Source organism: Ursus arctos, unplaced genomic scaffold, assembly GCF_023065955.2.
Source record: "Ursus arctos isolate Adak ecotype North America unplaced genomic scaffold, UrsArc2.0 scaffold_1, whole genome shotgun sequence".
In the NCBI taxonomy this organism is placed as follows: Eukaryota; Metazoa; Chordata; class Mammalia; order Carnivora; family Ursidae; genus Ursus; species Ursus arctos.
This window is the reverse complement of record NW_026622763.1, coordinates 48586785-48603246: the sequence shown is the minus strand read 5'-3', so window position 1 is coordinate 48603246 and position 16462 is coordinate 48586785. Positions and strand designations below refer to the sequence as shown.

At 38.9% G+C, this 16462-nt stretch overlaps 1 protein-coding gene across 1 annotated transcript in view; it reads right to left on the bottom strand.

Moving 5' to 3' along the window:
- CERS6 (ceramide synthase 6) overlaps positions 1–16462 on the bottom strand; it is a 295140-nt gene that overhangs the window by 210893 nt on the left and 67785 nt on the right. Inside the window, exon 2 of the mRNA XM_026492626.4 lies at positions 285–390. Coding sequence (XP_026348411.1) covers positions 285–390 — 106 coding nt within the window. The remainder of the gene's footprint in view (positions 1–284; positions 391–16462) is intronic.

The following is a 16462-nucleotide window of genomic DNA, read 5'->3' as shown; positions in this document are numbered from 1 at the left end:
TGTTATACGTAATGCTTCATGTCATGCAAGATTAAAAGAGGCACAGAATTAGACTAATCACTATCTAATCTAGACCATTCTTTACAGACAAGCTTCTAAAATCAATGTGAGAGTAAATAAACAGTTCTCAAACATGTCCACTTTTATTCACCTTCTACCCAGCTTCTTTCCAGCATGAGGCTGGGCAATTAGTTCTCAAATGCAAGAGGAGAGAAGGGATTAAACAATCTCAGACTGAGAGTGGTGGTCGTGATAATTCATACCGTACAAAAGGACAATCATACCTTCGTAATCGCAGTGAAGACCTTTTCCAGAATGGCATTTGGCTGGGCAATTTGTGGTCCATTGGCCTGAATGTTGAGGGCTATGGCACATGGTTTGGCTACAAATCTTTAAAAAAAAAAAAAAAAAAAAAAAGGTCAGAAGAAGTTATTCTTTCTATAACTGTTCTTAATATCACCAATCAATTACATATTACTCAACTGTCCCAATAAACTGCGGGATGGACACTACTAACACTCATACATTGGTCACTGTAAAGCCAATTTAACTTTTTTTCTCTCCTTTAGTCCTCCAACAGTAACAGGAAAAAAGAAATCCTTTTAAAACATTTAAATCTCCTAATCCCTACGTTCTAATGAGACTGAACAGGTAGAAAGACTACAAAATGGCAATGGAAGTACATAAGTGAAATAAACAAACCATCATTTTAAAATGATATAATTTATGCTTTTCTTACTGACATATGGCTAGCAACTGTCATTGCTCATATATTTTTGCTGTGAGATAGTATTTACTAACCATCTGATTACACATGGAAGATGCACCTTTGATCACCCCTACATTGTAAAATTGGCCATTTTTGTCTCTATAATCAAAGCACACTATATTCAGCCCCAATTCCTTATGGCTTCTTAAAATTCCTGCTTTGTGGTTATTTGTGTCTTTCTCATATGGAGTAATGAACGATATCAGACAGCATTGTATCCCAGACAAGTTGAAAAGTCTGAAATGACTAGAAGCATCTGCTGCACTGTTTTTATCCTAAGCGAATGACTACGTCAAGAAGAATGGGAAGACACAGTTTCATTTCTGGTCGTGTTTGATATGTGAATGAGGCATTGGAGGAGTAGGGGAGGGCATGGGGCCCCAGAGGCATGGTGACATCTCTAAAGCTCTTTTTTCTTTTAAGCATTTACAACTTTAAGAGTTGTTTTAGACTAAATGTTCAAGAAAAAAGGTTTTGTGAATATTCCTTTTCAGTAGTGACATTTAACATTTTCTACTAATACAAAATCATATAATAACAGATGAAAGTATTACCCATATTATTTTAATGTTGGCCAAAAGCAACAGTTGATAAATGTACAAAACAGATCATGAAGCTTCTTTAATATTAGTTGATGAGATTAAAGAATAGACAAAGGAATTTTTTTTAAGTGGGACTAATGAAGTTTACATACATATACCATATAATATCCTACTGGGTCCTATTTCAAGTTAAAAAGAAGACATTTATTCAAACAGAAAAATGGAAGACTGTACGTGCAAGCCTAACCCAGGAAAGATATACACAGATAATGTGATATAATACCTGTTTTGCTGGGCTCTCTGGGACCAAGTTAGGAAGGAGGAGTAACCACCCTTTCCTAGTACATAAGTGTTCTAAAATACGGAGATTTCCCCACACTTGCATTCCCAATTCTTTTTAACGTAAAATGTTCTAAGATACATTACCTATGCCCCTACCTTCTTAAGGAGAATGTAATCTTTTTCACTCTGGGTCTTCACTGTGAACAATAATCATGGAACTATGGCTATAGTTAGTGGGGAAAAAATGAAGTTTGATGGGTAATGCCCACAGCAGAGAGTCCAGAACTTGTTCTCTTGACAAGTTTCCTGCTTTGTGGGTTTTTTGCCTCCTCCTTATGATAGGAGTGTGAAAAGATACAAGGTCCAGCAAGAGTGGGGAAAAAAGGTAAAATAGCAAGATTAATTTGGTATAAGGGACATCAACTTATCATTGGTTGCCTTCTACTCTTCCATGTTGGATTTCTCCCCTGTCCTCCCTCATCCTCCCCATCCCCACAACCTCTAAAACACTGTTCAAATTCCCTTTCTGAATTTGCCATCATCCTTGTAACATCCTTCTGTCCTAGTACACGGTCTTCTTTCTATCTTCTAAAGAGTTGAGGGTCGAAATGCAGAGGATGGTCATTTCACTTCTGAATACACTGTGACAATGCTTAGGCTTATGCATGAGGGGGTCAAGAAAAGTGACCAACTGGTTATCTTCAGTAAATATGTTTTCATTGTTGCTCCCACTGTTTTGAATGCTGTTGACAAGTTAACATATCTTCTCTGTGAGCCCCACAACGAGTGGGCAAGCAGGAGAGTCAAGAAATTCACTCAACAGAATTAATTCAAAAGCCACTTCCTCACCTTTGCTATCATCCTACAGTAACTCAAAAAAAGCATTCAATATCTAATATGCAATAATAAATTATTTACACATTTCTTCTTCTCTTTTTAAGCATCAAGCCACTTCTTAAAAACTCTTCTTTAGGGGCACCTGGGTGGCACAGCAGTTAAGCGTCTGCCTTCGGCTCAGGGCGTGATCCCGGTGATCTGGGATCGAGCCCCACATCAGGCTCTTCTGCTATGAGCCTGCTTCTTCCTCTCCCACTCCCCCTGCTTGTGTTCCCTTTCTCGCTGGCTGTCTCTATCTCTGTCGAATAAATAAATAAAATCTTTAAAAAAAAAAAAAAACTCTTCTTTAAATTTCAAGAACTAATGCAAAAGCATCTTGAAGAAGGCATATCCCTTGATCACCAAACTTATCAAATTTTGGTAATCAAAATTATCAAGTAAATATGATGCTCTGTAAACAGATTTTTAAAGCAAAATCCAAAGGACAGGATGGAAATAATCTCTGCCACCATCTGGCTATGGCACCCTAGCTGCAGAAATCTCCCCATATATAAGAAAATTAATAATAACTACATATGTATAGGGGCGCCTGGGTGGCTCAGTTAGTTCAAGCACCTGCCTTCAGCTCAGGTCAACATCTCAGGGTCCTGGGATTGAGCCTCACGTCGGTCAGGCTCCTTGCTCAGAGGGAAGCCTGCTTCTCCCTCCCCCTCTGCCCGCTCACCCTCTCTCTCTGTCTCTCTCAATAAGATCTTTAAAAAAATAACTACATATGTATATAAATTGCATGTATGTACAAATACACATATTTGTTAAAACATGATGTCACATGGTCTTTCTAAAACTTTTGATGTGCGCCACCTGTACGGTTTCATACCATATAGCATTTACACATCATGACTTCTCTGGGTCCAGAAACCCAGTCAGCTTCAGCTGCACTATGCCAAGCCATGTGCACCCAACAAGTTCTAACAGTACCAAGCAAACACGAGCAGAAACCTAAACAGGCATTTGAAAAAGACCAGGGTCATCAGACAGGGTAACCGTTTGCCTCAGTCAAAGCTGCTCACTCAGCACCAGTGTTCACTCCCTCAACCCCTCACTAGGTGTTCTCTTTTCAACTTATCTAGTACACACAGCCAGACACTTAATTTCCAAGATTTAAAAAAACTTCACAAGATAGGCAGAAAATACGTAATTTGAAATCTTAAATGAGAGGAGAAAAGAAGATACATTTTTTTATTTTCCTAGTAGTATCCCTAATTATAAGAAAATGCAGACATTTTATTTGTGTTTATTCCCCAAAGAACTTGTGAACTGGGCATTTTATTTTTTTCTGAGAGAGTATGAGACACCAAATAAAACCCATGACACAACTACCATAATTCTGTTACCTAGCATCATGGTCCATTAGAGGAAAGCTGGATTTTTTTTTTCAATGCTGGCTCTAACAGAAATAAGTTCATGAAAGCTGTCTTTCACAGGTTTGTAGAGACAGAGAGATAGAGAGGGGTTAGGAGGTATACCTACAGATACAATTATTAAAAGTTAATACGTACTTTCAAACTTTGATGATTACCTTTACCAGAAATGCTCTCCTAATTACTTCTTTATCAAAGGTAGCAACGCTGCCTTCACAAGATCAAACATCTATAAAGTACTTTCATGTAGCAGAACATATGTGCAAGGGAACACAATAGGATATGAGCTTTGAAAAATACTAGTCTCGGTTTAAAAGCAGAGACATTTCTACTTTTTAATTCTATTTAACAACATGTATTTGTATTTTAAACACGACCTGAGTATCTCTGCACAGAGCACCAAAGTAAGCTCTGGGCTGTGGTATGGATAAAAGCACAACAAAACATAAAATGATTATTACACTCAAAATGCTTACAATATGTTAAAGGAAATTAATTTAAAAAATAAATAAATGTTTAGCAGGCAAATATTAGTTCTAATCGCTTAATACCATGTAATCTTCAGTGTGGAACATGGCCAGAGACTTTCAGTCCTTTCTAACTTGAGTATTTCCTGCACTTTCCAAACAGTTGTAAGGCTGCAGTGGAGGATACATAAACGTACACATGATGTAAATGTATAGAATTAAATCACACACACACACACGTGCGCGCACACATGCACAAATGAGTGTAAGTACACCTGGAGAAATCTGAACAAGTCCAACAGATCTTATAAATGTCAATATTCTGGTTGGGATATTATACTATAGTTTTGTAAAGGTTACCATTGGGGGAAACTGGATAAAGAGTACATGAATTCTCAGTGTATTACTTCTTACAACTGCATGTGAATTTATAACAATCTCAGCAAAAATTTCAATTAAAAAATAATTAGAAAAATTCTGTTTTTACAGTATAGAGTTCCTCAAAAAGTTAAAAATAGAACTACCCTACAATCCAGTAATTACACTACAAGGTATTTACCCAAAGAATACAAAAATACTAATTCAAAGGGATACATGCACACCAATATTTATAGGAGCATTATCTATAATAGCCAAATTATGGAAACAGCCCAAGCGTCCATCAACTGATGAATGGATAAAGATGTTGAATATTTACACAATGGAATATAACCAGCCATAAAAAGGAATGAAATCTTGCCATTTGCAGCAACATGGATGGAGCTAGAGAGAGCATAATACGAAGTGAAATAAGTCAATCAGAGAAAACAAATACCATATGATTTCACTCATATGTGGAATTTAAGAAACAAAATAAATGAGCAAAGGAAAAAAAGAGAGGTAAACCGAGAAAACAGACTCTTAACAAAAGAGAACACATTAACGGTCACCAGAGGCAAGGTAGATGTGAGGATAGCTTTAACAGGTGATGGGGATTAAGGAGTGCACTTGCTGTGATGAGCACCTGTGATGTACAGAAGTGCTAAATTGGGGTGCCTGGGTGGCACAGTGGTTAAGCGCCTGCCTTTGGCTCAGGGCTTGATCCTGGCATTATGGGATCGAGCCCCACATCAGGCTCTTCCACTACGAGCCTGCTTCTTCCTCTCCCACTCCCCTTGCTTGTGTTCCCTCTCTCGCTGGCTATCTCTGTCGAATAAATAAATAAAATCTTTAAAAAAAAAAAAGTGCTAAATCTCTATATTGCACACCTGAAACTAATATAACACTGTTAACTGGAATTTAAATAAAAACTTAAAAAAAAAAAAAAGAGATGAAGCATAGAAGAAAAATGTGAAACTATAGATTAATTATTTCTACTACTGAAAAGACAATTTTTTCCTATAGCAGTGGTTTTTTAAATTTTTTTATTTAAATTCAATTAATTAACATGTAATATATTATTGGTTTCAAAAGTACAGGCCTGTGCTTCATCAGTCTTATATAATACCCACTGCTCATTACATCACATGCCCCCCTTAACGTCCATCACCCAATTACCCCATCCCCTCTTCCCTCCAGCAGCCCTGTTCGTTTCCTATGCTTAAGAGTCTCTTATGGCTTGTCTCCATTTCTGGTTTTGTCTTATTTTTTCCTCTCTTCCCCTATGATCCTCTGTTTTGTTTCTTAAATTCCACATATCAGTGAGATCATATGATAATTTTCTGATTCACTTATTTCACTTAGCATAATACCCTGTAGTTCCATGCATGTCATTGCAAATGGCAAGATTTCAATTTTTGATGGCTGCGTAATATTCCTGTGTGTGTGTGTGTGTGTGTGTGTGTGTGTACACCACATCTTCTTTATCCATTTATCTGTCGATGGACATCTTGGCTTTTTCCATAGTTTGGCTATTGTGGACATTGTTGCTATAAACATTGGGGTGCAGGTGCCCCTTTGGATCACTACATTTGTAACTTTGGGGTAAACATCCAGTAGTGCAATTGCTGAGTCATAAGGTAGCGCTATTTTCAGCTTTTTGAGGACCCTCCATACTGTTTTCCACAGTGGCTGTACCAGTTTGCATTCCCACCAACAGTGTAGGAGGGGTCCCCTGAAAAGATAGTTTTAAAAAGATGATGAGCAGAATTTATTTTTTTTTAAAGATTTTATTTGTTTATGTAAGAGAGAGAGAGAGCATGAGCAGGGGAGAGGGGTAGAGGGAGAAGGAGAAGCAGACTCCGTGCTGAGCAGGGAGTCTGATGTGTGACTCACTCCCAGGACTTTGGGATCATGACCTGAGCCAAAGGCAGATGCTTGACCAACTGAGCCACCCAGGCACCCAGAGAAGAACTTCTTTCTTTAGCTTTAGTGTCTCATTGTGGGATTTGTCTTTACCTTTATGTATCTTCATGCTATAATAAATCCACAATTAGGACTAAAATAATTTGGTTTTGATGTGAAAGAATGAGGTCCTAATACATTGATTCTTCATCTTCAAAAACTCTGTACAGCATACTAATCCCCCCTAAACTAAACTACCTAGGGACTTAGGAGAATGAATAAAAGCAAATAGACTTTGGAGATGAGTCAAAAGTAGGAGCAAGCAACCAGCAGAGAGTAAGTTCCCTATTTATTTATGTTTATTTTGCAGCTCTCCCCGAGGACAGACACAGTCACAGCACCGGATGAAACGCTGATAGAAAAACACACTCTCTTTCTAGATGTAGGAACCAGGGGAAGGAGCCTGGGAAAATCAGAGAGTGATTAGGGAACCATGAAAGGGGAAAAGCCAGAGAAGCCAATCCCTAACTCTGTGTATAACCAACCAAGCATGATTCTGGCTGACCTCTGAACTATGTATGTACAAGGTAAACTGACAGCAGTCAGGAGCTAAGATTTAAAGAACTGAACTGAGGCCAAAGCCACTGTCCACTGAAGGCATGACAAGCTCCAATTTGAATCCAACTAAGTAAATCACCTGTTAACACAAAACATCAACACTCTTCAGGGCAATATAAAAAATAAAATCTAGAATCGCCACAATTTAACCTTCAAATTCCAGGATACAATCTACTCCAGGATACAATCTAATACATTGATGAAAAGAGCAAAGGAAAATATGACCCACACTTCGGGGAAAAGACATACAAAGATATTCAGTGAACTTGAAGGTAGGTCAATAGAAACCATGCAATCTGAAAAAGAGGGGAAAAAAATTAAAAAACAGACTTTGAGGACCTGTGGAACAATTTCAAAAGGCTAATGTATGGGTAATTTGAGTTTCAGAAAAGAGAGAGTGAGGAAGAAAAAGAAAATATTAGAAAAAAATATAGTTTGCAACTTTCCAGATGTGATAAAAGATATACAGATCCAAGAAGCTCAAGAACCCCAAAAGACTAAGTTTGAAAAGAAGAAAATCTAGACAAATCATAGTCAATCTGATGAAAACCAAATATAAAGAGAAAATATTGAAAGTCACCAGACAAAAATGGCACATTATATACAGGAAACAATTTAAGCTATATATACTAGAATGACAACTATAAAATAAAACACATAACGGAATAAAATCCGAAAAATAAAAAAATCACCATGTTTTAGCAGAAGAACTTAGCACTGTATTTCTTTTGTTGTTTCCTTTGTTGGACAACAAAACCCAGGTGGACAAAGGTGGTGTAGTTCATAAAAATACGATGAACTTAGGGGTAAAAGAGAATTACAGACAAGGCCAAGACAATTACCAATTGTACAACAGTCATGCTCTTCAAGAGCTCAAGAAATGTTTATTAACCATCACAATGCTTCTAAGCCTTCATTTCTGTAAGTTTTGTGGATTTTTATAGTGGTTTATAGTATAGAAAGTGTAAAAGTAACGAAAAGCACCTAATAATATTAAAAATCACCAGGAATGCCATCACCCAGAGATAAACATTTATTGGCATTTGAGCATTCTTCTGCTACCTCTCCCTCATACACTTTATATGTTTTTTATACTTTGTTTACTGTATTTTATTAAAAATTACATCACACTATATGTATTTAGTAATCTTCTTTATTTTCCTATTCTGAATATTTCTCCCAAGAAATTACATATCCTTGTAAAACGTGGTATTTAATGGTTACATAAGCCTAAGTGTTCTGATTTTTCGTTGTTGTGAAGACTCTCTCAGGAAATTGCCATTAGACTCTTTCTGACACCAGAAAACTCTGGTCAAAGTCCAATTACCACAGTACAGATTCAGGCAAAGATGAATTTGAACAATTAAATTCTTCAGATTGATTTGAAATAACTGTCATCACAGGATAATTATCCATTGTTCCATGTGCTTGATCTTTACTGAATTGTGGATCACTCTTGCTAATATTTCCAAAGCTTCAAAGAAATCAGTCATAAAGTTTTGAATAGGAAAATCTCTAGACTCTTCTACATCCTGAATTTTTATATTTTTAAAGATTTTTGATGATCAGTAGAAAAAATGGGCAAAAGATGCAAAATAGGCAATCACAGAAAACAGAAATATCAATATGCATATAAAGAGATATTCAACACCACTGGGAAAATGCAACAATACCATTATAACCTTCAGGCTGGGTCCGATAATCTAAAATATAGCTGAGGATTTGGAGGCACAAGAACGCAAATAAACTGCTTGTGGTGATTAAGTAAAGGCATATGTAACAATGACCAATAAGCATGAAAAGATGATCGTCCACACTCAATTTAAAAAACTGATATCAAAACACTGTATCATTTTCACCTATAATATCTGCAAAATTTTTTAATGTGGATAAATGTCAAAGCTAGTAAGAGTTAAGAAAAATAGGTACTCTGGGGCGCCTGGGTGACACAACGGTTAAGCGTCTGCCTTTGGCTCAGGGCGTGATCCTGGAATTATGGGATTGAGCCCCACATCAGACTCCTCTGCTGTGAGCCTGCTTCTTCCTCTCCCACTCCCCCTGCTTGTGTTCCCTCTCTCGCTGGCTGTCTCTATCTCTGTCGAATGAATAAATAAAATCTTTAAAAAAAAAAAAAAAGAAAGAAAAATAGGTACTCTGATAAACTGTTGATGGGTGTCCAAACTGGTACTATCTTAGAAATGTAACTTACCAGTACTTAACAAATTATTAAAATGCCTAAGCCCTTGTGGGTATTACTAGTTGTACATCCTACTAGAAATTTACCCTACAGATATACTGGCATTTGTTAAAGTAAAGTTTATTAAAGTATTGCTTGAAGTAACAAAAAAGGCAGGAAACAAATATTTATCCAGAGGATATACATGAAATACAGCACATCCATACAATGGAATTCTGTAAGGTTGTTAAATGAGGCAGATTTGTTGTGCTTCACGACATAATAGTCAAATGTAAAATGCAAGATACAGAAAAAGTATTATCATACCTGCTTCCTTAAAAAACATTTTTATTAGAGACAGTAGTGAAAAGTTACTAATGGTGATAATCTTTTGGGTTAATAAGATTGATCTGCATGTTATCCTCTCTGTATTGTTTACATTTACAGTATGTTTGCTTTATATTTACTTTAAGGGTAAATAACATTTAAATGCCTTCGATCAATATTTAATAACATAAAAAAATGCTCAAAGGCAAAAGGTAAAGCAATGTTTATATGATGACTACTTATAGATACATGTAAACTTCTGACATACAAAAGAAATTGAAAATATCCTAAAAGGTTAATCATGCCCACTGCCAGGAAAAAGACTGTGGCTTACTTTAACATTCTTTTTTATGCTTTTCTATATTTCTCAACATCTTAAAATGAGATTTCAAATACCAAAAGTAAAAAATAAAAATCTTCAAAAATAGAAATGAACAGAATGGTTTCTAATGCCAGGTAAGACTCAAAACCTTAATGACACAAAAACTGAATATGGAAAGCCCTGAGGCAGCTGCATTCCAGCTAATTCCATAGAGTTCTTCAAGCAAAGGGCTCCATTGTGACTGAGACAAGGAAGAGAATAGAAGGTAGAATAAAAATAAAATGCCATTTCAGTACCTTGTCAAATAGACAAAGGATGAAACTCAAGTCAATGGGAGCACCAAAAGATACAAAACTATGAAACTGCCTGAAATTACTTCAAGAAAAATGTTACCAACACTAAATAAATACACGGAGAATGCCGAGATGCCACCAGAAGAAAATTGCTTCTACCCAGGCCTGGAGACACCACAGAACTTCTCTATTTCCTCATCTATATAATGAAAGCTGGAATTACACTCCATCTCATGCTGGGAAATTTTTTTTTTAAGATTTTTATTTATTTATTTGACAGAGAGAGGGACAGCCAGCGAGAGAGGGAACACAAGCAGGGGGAGTGGGAGAGGAAGAAGCAGGCTCCCAGCGGAGGAGCCTGATGTGGGGCTCGATCCCAGGACTCTGGTGCCCCTGGGAAATATTTCTAAACCATTAGCATCTTGAGGCCAACTGAAAAGGGATAGACATGGGGACGATGGCACACAGGGTGTGCATGCAGAAGACAATTTTCTAGCATCACAAAGCAGAAAGGAAAATTCCTTTAGAACAAACCCGTATCCCTAGTGAATTTGCTCTGAGCTTGAAATCTTGGTAAGCTGTTTAGTATTTCCGAACTTTAGTAACCATATTTATAAAATGGAGACAGTAAAACCGACTTTGCAAATTTTGTGTGAACATTGAAAGAATGATTATAAACCTCATACCACAGGGCTCAACTGGCTAGTCTTTAAATTTTCATTACAAGAAGCATATGTTTTGCACATTAGTCGGTGCTAACTGGTAACCTGCAATGTGTTATAGGAAGAACATAAAGATGGCAAAAATTTATAAAAGAGTTGGAAAACTTAAGAACTTCTTTCTGTCACTTGGTTCAGCCTTCTTCCTCCAAGCCAGATTTCTTCTCTAAAGACATCATTCAGAAACTTCCTTTGGGTATGAAATGCTCCTGTACATTTCTTTGCAATTTCCTGTGAAACTATAATTATTTCAAAATAAAAAGGAAAAAAAAATCTTCCTTTGGTATCCTATTTTAGCTTTGCATCATGTTTGACTCAAAATATTCTTCCTGCATAATTTTTTCTTGCTGAAATGTAAACCCATTTCCTCTTTTCTTAGCCCTCTGGAGAGATCGGTATAGTCAATAACCTCCTCAAATACCCAAAAACACTGATTAAGTCATTCTGCATTCTTCTCTCTTCAAGAATCAACAGCCTGGATCCCATAAATCTTTCCTCATCCATCTTTTTCTAACTTTAAATTTTTGTCTTTCTAAACTTCTAAGGATTCCTTTCTGAATCTAACTTTACCCTATTCTTTAAGGAAGTGAAGAGGCCCTCAGACAATGGCTGCTTTTATTCATAAAAGATCATTGGCAGAGACTTTCTTGTTGTTAAAAAAAAATTTCACAAGAACCATTTTACAAATTACAGCTAAGTCATTAATAGCTGTAGTAAAGGGACCTGCCAATGGAGTCCACACCAACCTGGTAAGAGGTGCACATCAGAAACTGGAAGGCCATCAAGTGCCATCAGCTGTGAGCCGAGATCCTTGGAAAGCCCAGGTTGACCTGAGAAATGTCAAAACTACCTCTCCTTGCTATGCATTTCCAGAATTCTGAAAACAAAAACTCTAGACTTCAGACATTTCATCACGAGCTCATTGGAACTATTCAAGCCGCACAGAATCTAGCCTTTAAAAAGAAATTGTTGGGTTGCCTGGGTGGCTCAGTCATTAAGCGTCTACCTTCGGCTCAGGGTGTGATCCCGGAGTCCTGGGATCGAGCCCCACATCAGGCTCCTCTGCTGGGAGCCTGCTTCTTCCTCTCCCACTCCCCCTGCCTGTGTTCCCTCTCTCACTGTCTCTCTCTCTGTCAGATAAATAAATAATAGCTTTAAAAAAAAAAAAAAGAAATTGCATCTTAATTAAAAACATGCCCCTGTATTTTGCATAAAATAATAAAAAAGGCATTAGAGATATTTATAAGGAAAACTGTATAGGGTATATTTATATATGAACATACCCTTGTAGTCAGGAAAGTCTTTAATATGTTACCACTAAGCTGATATTTTCATTATGATACTGATAAAATTGCCGTCACTGTCAATCCCTCTTTTGGGAATATTGCCCATGTGTGAGTCAGCTGTTATTTTTCGTCTGCACTTCTTTGCACATTAAGAATGATACTATCTGGACCTCTCATTGAGGGGTACAACTGCACCCTCACAAAATTTGTCACTCTGTCAGCTCTGCCTCTTTACCTCATTGACTGCAATTTCGGCGATTCCATCTCTAACTGCTGCTTCCAGCAGTAGCTGTCAGCTTTTGACACATCTCACAAATCAAGAGCTCGGCCAGAGAGCCTCGGAATCCCCTGCAACTGTACCTCCCAGCACTCTAACAGATACCTTCCTTGTCACCGTCCTCATGCTCTCTGTGTGATGGGGTCTAAGTACCCCTGATCACTCATCTTCCGTAGATGACCCATTGAGCAAAGCGGACTTGCAAGAAGCAGGCTTTCAAGGCCTGCGGACAGACTGTCTTACAGGACCTTGTTACTGGTAGATTTGTCTCCAGACAGGCTGTAAAGCTAAATGGGAGATTCTGGACAGTTCCAAGCCTTCCTCTATGCATTAATCCTTTTACATTCTACTGCATCTGCCAGGTGCCTTACAGTTCAGCATGGGCTTTCACGCTTCATCTCAGTCACCATTCCAAATGTCTCTAAGGGAGATGCAAACTGATTTTATCACTGTTTTAGAGAAGAAGACTTAGCGTTCCTGTGACTTGAATTGTACACAAAGGGACTAGAGGTGCTTGCCAGCAAACACCCCTCTTACTCTACTCCAACAACAGCACTCACGCAACATTTCTGACTGGTTGCAGCTGGTTACACACGCTCATGGCCTGGATATCAAAGCCACAGGATTGGCCACTGGTGCCTCAAAACCACGAAAGTTGGTCATCAGTCATCAATAAATGATGCCTGGTTTCACTTCTGATCTACCGTTGAAGACTTCTGGGGGCATGTGCAGGTAAACCAGGATAGTGTCCTTTAGTTTGACGGTGGATCACTAATAGCACAAGGACTTTACAGAATTTGAAAACAGAGTCAGCAATTCATGAAGGAGAGTTTCATACAGGTCTTCACTTAAGCTCATGATCAACCACGATGCTAAAATTCCCCCCAGAAGAATTTGAAGCCTAACACAAATTTTAACACCAATTACATATCATGTGCCTCTTTCACAAGCAAAGATAACTGTGAAAAACAGACAGAATGAGACAGAACGAAGGGTAGCATCATTCACACAGTGAGAGTAATACAGAATGATTAAGAAAACTGACTCTCGGGGTGCCTGGTGGCTACACCGGGTAAGCGTCTGACTCTTGGTTTCGGCTCAGGTGGTGATCTTAGGGTCGTGAGATCAAGCCGTGTGTCAGGCTGTGCGGTCACCAGGGAGCCTGCTTGAGACTCTCTCCCTCTGCCCTCCCACCCCGTGTGTGTGTGTGTGTGTGTGTGTACTAGAAATCTAAAAAGAAAGAAAGATAGAAAGCAAGAAAGAGGGAGGGAGGGAGAGGGATGACTCGACATCAGCAAAATCAGTCTACTATAAAATGGTAAAAGCTGAACGGTAGCCTATGTAACAAACACACTGAGCACAGTGCCACGACGGAGCAGGTACTCAGGGACTGGTCTCCATCACCTCCCAGAGCCCCTGCCCATTGTCACGTACAGACTCCTATGGTTTCAGCGAACTCCTTCACACAAAGACCAAGTCTAATGAGGCATTACAGTACTGGATCGTCGTAACAGTTTAATTCAAGGCCTTTTTTTTTTTTTAACAATTACTCTTAATTCTCTTAACTTCATTTGACCTTGTAATTAGTATTACCTAAGATTTAGAGGTAAGAAATCTGAGACCCAGAGAGTGTCATTCCCAAACCCAGAGTCAGCTCCTCTCAGGTGGCCACTGTTTCCTGTTCTTTTCTCATACTCACCATGCTATCCCAGGATGGAATTGTGCTAGGAAAAAGTGAACGTAACACATCTGTTTGCAAATCCCTCAAGTTCTTCTGTGACTTCTGTCCGCCTACCTTAGGTCAGCAACGGACAGTGTGTGTTTCAGGCAGTGTGTGTTCATGCCACACCCGCGGTAGTTTAGACATTCCCCCTAAGAGAGTGCGGATCTGTGAGGATCGAGTCAGGAAGACAGAAACCACAGGTTATTTTAATAGAGAAAGTCTACTCTAAGGAACTAGTTATATCGGTATAGGAGTCCTAAAAGACACAAAGGCAACCCTGAGATGTCACAGAGGAAGGAACAGCAGCCAGCAGCCCTAGGGGTGTGGGAACAGAGGGTACAGGTTGGCGATGGTGACCCCGCAGGCTTGACCCAGATCCCTCAGGAAGGGGCAGTTCCCAGCTGGGGATGATGTCCTGGAGGGGGCATGATGCAGCTGCTTCTGGGAATGCCGAGGAAAGTCAGAAGCCACAATCAATCGCTGGAAACGAACCATCTCTCCTGGGGGAAGAACGGCTGCTGAGGTGACACTTTCAGGAAAGGAGGTAAACAGGATAAGCATGTCTGGTCTCCCTCCTCCAGCCATGCCGCCTCCCTCCAGCGTATTGGCAGAAATTATAGGGAGAAAGCTGGCAAAGGAGAAATGCGGTTTTTAGAGCCTCAGTCCCAACACCATAAATAAAATGAGAAGGGTGGGTTTATAGCTGAGAGATGATGGCTCAATTTTCAGCACAGAGTGTTCTTCACATGCTCAAAATCTCCAGTCTGGGGACGCTCCTGCCAACTGGACATCATCGCCATTGGATTTTTTAGCACAGCTGATACAAGGTCTGTTGGTGGCCACTGGGCAAGAAACTAAAGAGATGCTGACTGGCTAGGACATTTCTTGCTCTCCTACTCCAATCCCTCTGCTGTCACACCACTTGCACATGATGTGGAAACTTCTGCGTTCCAAAGAGTATGCTGTTTATTTTCAGAAGCCTCCTCCTATAGAAAGAAGCTAAGCAGCTCTGGAGGTAGGCTATCCTGATTTGACCACTTAACTAGCTGTGAGATAAGAGGACAATTATTTCACCTCCCTGAGCCAGTTTTCCTTGATGAAATTATACCACCTGGACCACACGACTTGTTTAAGAATTAAATAAAACGTTAATGTAAAAGTGCCTGGCACATAGGTGGGCAAATGCTGGATTCATTCCCTTTGTATGAGAAAAACACACCTCAAACGGTTAAAGAGCTATTACTCATCTGCTTTTCTTTTTTGCGATCTTCATCTTGTAATTTCAGTTGGTCTAAGACCCGCGTGTGATTCTATGAGAGTATCCTCTTACTGCCAGAAAACCCAAACCTAAAAAGCAACGTAAGCTCCCAAGATGAGAAACAAAGCTGAAATAAGAGGTGGAGAGACAACTCTGAAGGCAGCAAAGGCAAAACACAGCTTACTCATGTGGAGTAAACAGGAGAAAACAGGATAAAATATGCACTCGGCTCTTGATTAGGAAACAAGCATTTCTCGGAGAGACGTTCCCATTTTCTTAATGCAACCTTGTATTATGCAAGCAATGGATACAGATCCTTGTTATTTTTTTAAAAGATTAGTAATCTCTTGATGTACTATAAGCCTTCTATGACCACAACCCCAGTGGCATCATGAGACAGCCCAGTGAGTGAGCATAATGGTATTAAACCTTCAAAATTCTTTGATGGGAGCATTAATGAGAAATAACCAAATCTGCAAGTAAACATCAGAGCTCAATTAAATAAAAGAACATGAAGGTCATTTCCATTTAAAGCTCGGTAGTAGATTCAATCAATGACGTATTTTCCTGAGGGGCAAAAGCTTATAGAGTGAGTTAAATGAGTTCTTATTTAAAGACCTGCAAAGAAGGGTCATAAAATGTTAGTAACTATGGTACGATAATTGTAATAAAAGTGTATTTTACCATGAAAAAAAAAAAAAACTTTTAAGCAAAAGTCAACTTTTTCGGGGCGCCTGGGTGGCACAGCGGTTAAGCGTCTGCCTTCGGCTCAGGGCGTGATCCTGGCGTTATGGGATCGAGCCCCACATCAGGCTCCTCCTCTATGAGCCTGCTTCTTCCTCTCCCAGTCCCCCTGCTTGTGTTCCCTCTCTCGCTGTCTGTC